This window comes from Coregonus lavaretus, assembly GCF_964263955.1.
Source record: "Coregonus lavaretus genome assembly, chromosome: 21".
Taxonomy (NCBI): domain Eukaryota; kingdom Metazoa; phylum Chordata; class Actinopteri; order Salmoniformes; family Salmonidae; genus Coregonus; species Coregonus lavaretus.
The window spans coordinates 8,873,241-8,876,253 of record NC_140008.1 but is presented as its reverse complement, the minus strand read 5'-3'; the positions used below and the strand labels follow the sequence as shown (position 1 = coordinate 8,876,253).

At 44.0% G+C, this 3,013-nt stretch overlaps 1 protein-coding gene across 1 annotated transcript; it reads right to left on the bottom strand.

Moving 5' to 3' along the window:
- Positions 1-232: 232 nt before the first annotated feature.
- On the bottom strand, positions 233-2,291 carry LOC311148461 (calcitonin-1-like; the record flags this gene model as incomplete). The annotated part of the gene is made up of 3 exons (XM_084185435.1): positions 233-422; positions 1,169-1,303; positions 2,206-2,291. 3 exons carry the CDS (start codon positions 2,289-2,291, stop codon positions 233-235), a joined length of 411 nt encoding a protein of 136 aa, XP_084041561.1.
- Positions 2,292-3,013: the final 722 nt, after the last annotated feature.

Below are 3,013 nucleotides of genomic sequence, written 5' to 3'. Positions count from 1 at the left end.
TCATTCTTTTGAATAATTGTAATTTAGATAAGTTCTCATTTTGATTGTCTGAACAGATACAACGTCATTCTCTGCCGAAAGGGGAAAGGAATTGTCAAAAGAAGATGCGTTGCAATGGGAGATTCGCTCTAAGGTCAGTCAAGCAGGCAAAATCCACATGCACTGAGATTGAAAACCAGGAGGACATTATAATGAAAAGGGAAAAGAGTGGGAACAGGAGGAGAGCGGAGGGTTAGATGCTGTCAAGTGTCTCCCCGTAGCTTGCATAGCGTTCACTCTCGGGCGCGCTGCGTTTCTTGCCAGGCGTGCCCGCGCCCACGTCTGTGCGGGGGAACGTTTGTAATTTGTGCAGGTCCTGGGACAGTTTGCCCAGCATGCAGGTGCTGAGGTTGGAGCAGCGCTTGGTTAGGGGTCTTTCAATGCTGTCAGAGGGGAGAGACAAACATGCAGAAAACAAGCTCATAGTAGTGGGACACATGCAGGTTTCTCTCTCCAACACACAGTCTCTCATGTTAGTACTGTATCATTCCCCCTTTCTTCATGCATGTCCCCTCAGACGTGCTGTCATAGGCAAGAAATTAAACATTTCCAAAATATCATGCTTCCCTTCCGATCACTTGAAAATATGTTATATCAACCCCCATGCTCCAACTTGTATCTTCACACCCACCCTCATATCACCCCAAATAGAACAGAACGGGTAGCTTCCCGCTGTCATGCAACTCTTTCCGCCTCCACTAATTGAGACCATGCACTTATCTGTCCGGTTGGGCATTCCCTGCTAATATAATATCCCCAGCAGGCAAACACACTGTTAACATTCATTCATCCATACAAATAAATGAATAAGTCAAACTTATCCATGTGGGAGGGTTACGACAGAGAATCTGTTGGGAGGGATTAGGATCTGGATCTCTCTCCTTGAGATGGAGTAAGTAGCCATTCCTCTGAGCACATACCTCCAAATGGCTTAAATCAAACGGCAGCAGGACACACTGCTAAGGTGGCTAGAAGACGTCTCTCCACAAAGGTAACAATACGAAAGTAGCTCTGAGACCATCAATATTGATTATCACGTTTAATTCATCATCAGTCCCTTAATTGGTAGCTAAGAGGCAAACTCAGGCTGTTAGAAATGCAGGAAGGAAGAAGAAGCAGTTGTCTGTACCTATTGCCTTCTTTCACGTGCTGCTCCAGCTCTTCAGCTGTCATCTGCACAAACTCCTTGACTATGGCGTTGAGTAACCTCCGTGCCTCGTAGTCCGTGAGCGTGACTTGGTCTGTCATGGACTCTATGCCCGGTCTAGAGGAGGAAGAAAGGGGGTGGGTGATGCACAGGGATCAGCATAAAAACTCAACTAGCGTTATCACCTGCAAAAAAAAAAAAGATCCTCAGAGTGTCACTAAGTCTAAAAGGTATGACGTGGGACTGGAATGGACCCTAGCCAACGTGGGAAATAGTCATCTGCTAAGAGTACTCCATCTAAAAGGGCCGATGTGTGACCTAGTTCAGATTTATGACGGGGAGTGGCTTGGATGTTTTTATATGTCTCATTTATCTCTTCTAAATTAAATTACTCTTGTTGTGGGGGTTTTTCTTTCTGCAAATGTCATTACAGTCCCCTTTACACTGTAAGGGATAGTTCACCCAAATTACTAAATGACACATTGTTTTTCTTACCCTGTAAGCAGTCTATCAACAAGGTATGACAGCAATCCATGCTTTGGTTTAGTTTCCCTGGCACTGTTTCCACATGATAACGTTTTAGCATTCGTGGTACAAATACCATTCAAGTCATGGTACCGATATTAGCATTTTCCAATTTGTAAGTCGCTCTGGATAAGAGCATTTGCTAAATGACTTAAATGTAAAATACCTTGTCCATAGGGTAAGGTAAACAATATGTCATTTGGGTGAACTATTCCTTTAACTGGAGTGCATTTCTGGGATATTGGATTAAGGAACATATTAACTTTTATGTATTTGTTACAGTTTTTAAATCAGCAATTTACAGACCAAAACATATGTATTATCTAACTTATCACAGAAAAATTATTTCCCCCAAAAATGTGCTTAAATAATACAGTTATATTTGGCAGCACTTCCTATCCATCTTTTCATGTCAGATTAAACAAGTGTGTGTGTATGCTCGTATGATGTATGTGTGTGTGTATGATTTCTGTCTGAAAGTCCGTCTGGCTCACCTGGCGGGGGCCGCTTGTGAGCTGTACATCTGGCAAATGACCAGGGCATAAGCAACAAGGAAAGCAGAGATCTTCAACGTAACCATGGTCCCCTACAGCAAAGAGACAGTCCCATCAGTCAACCAATCACATTAACATTTACATTTAACAAGGGAGAAGCAGGTCGCCAACACAATAACGTTCAGCATAGTTTTACCAGAATGAGATTAAGCATTGTACGACTAATGTAACATAATAAAACTGTTAGTTAAAGGATTCCTTCATTAAGTTTGAAATGAGCTGCTAGATAATGGTTATTTTCTGTATTGACGGCAGACTCAGCTTTACCGCACTAGCTCATTTCCGTAGCACTGATCTCTCAAGCTGCACATCCATCCATCCTTCTATCGCCCCGTGATACCTTCCATCCAAACAGCCTCTACTCTTCTCCATGGAGCGAACTATCCCTCCAGAGTCTCACAATGTTGGTTACAGGACAGGACAGGACAGGACAGGTAGTTCTCTGAGGAGGAGCCCTTGGCGTGTCCAGGAATGACGGGGGTCCAAGCCTGTCGGTCGGTGCTAACTGAGGGGACGTAGCATTAGCTAGCGCTGTGAGGAGGGGATAGTGGTTCCAACCAGCGTGCCAACTCCCAGGGGAGGACCAGTACATTAGTGTAATGAGCTGCCACCACTTTCTCACACATAAGCACTCCATCTCTCCTCTCAGAGAGCCTCCATCTCTCTCTCTCTCTTTCTAGCCTACTCACTGTTTCTTTCTCTCTCTCTCTTTTTTCCTCTTACTTACTTTTTGGTCTCTCATTCACTC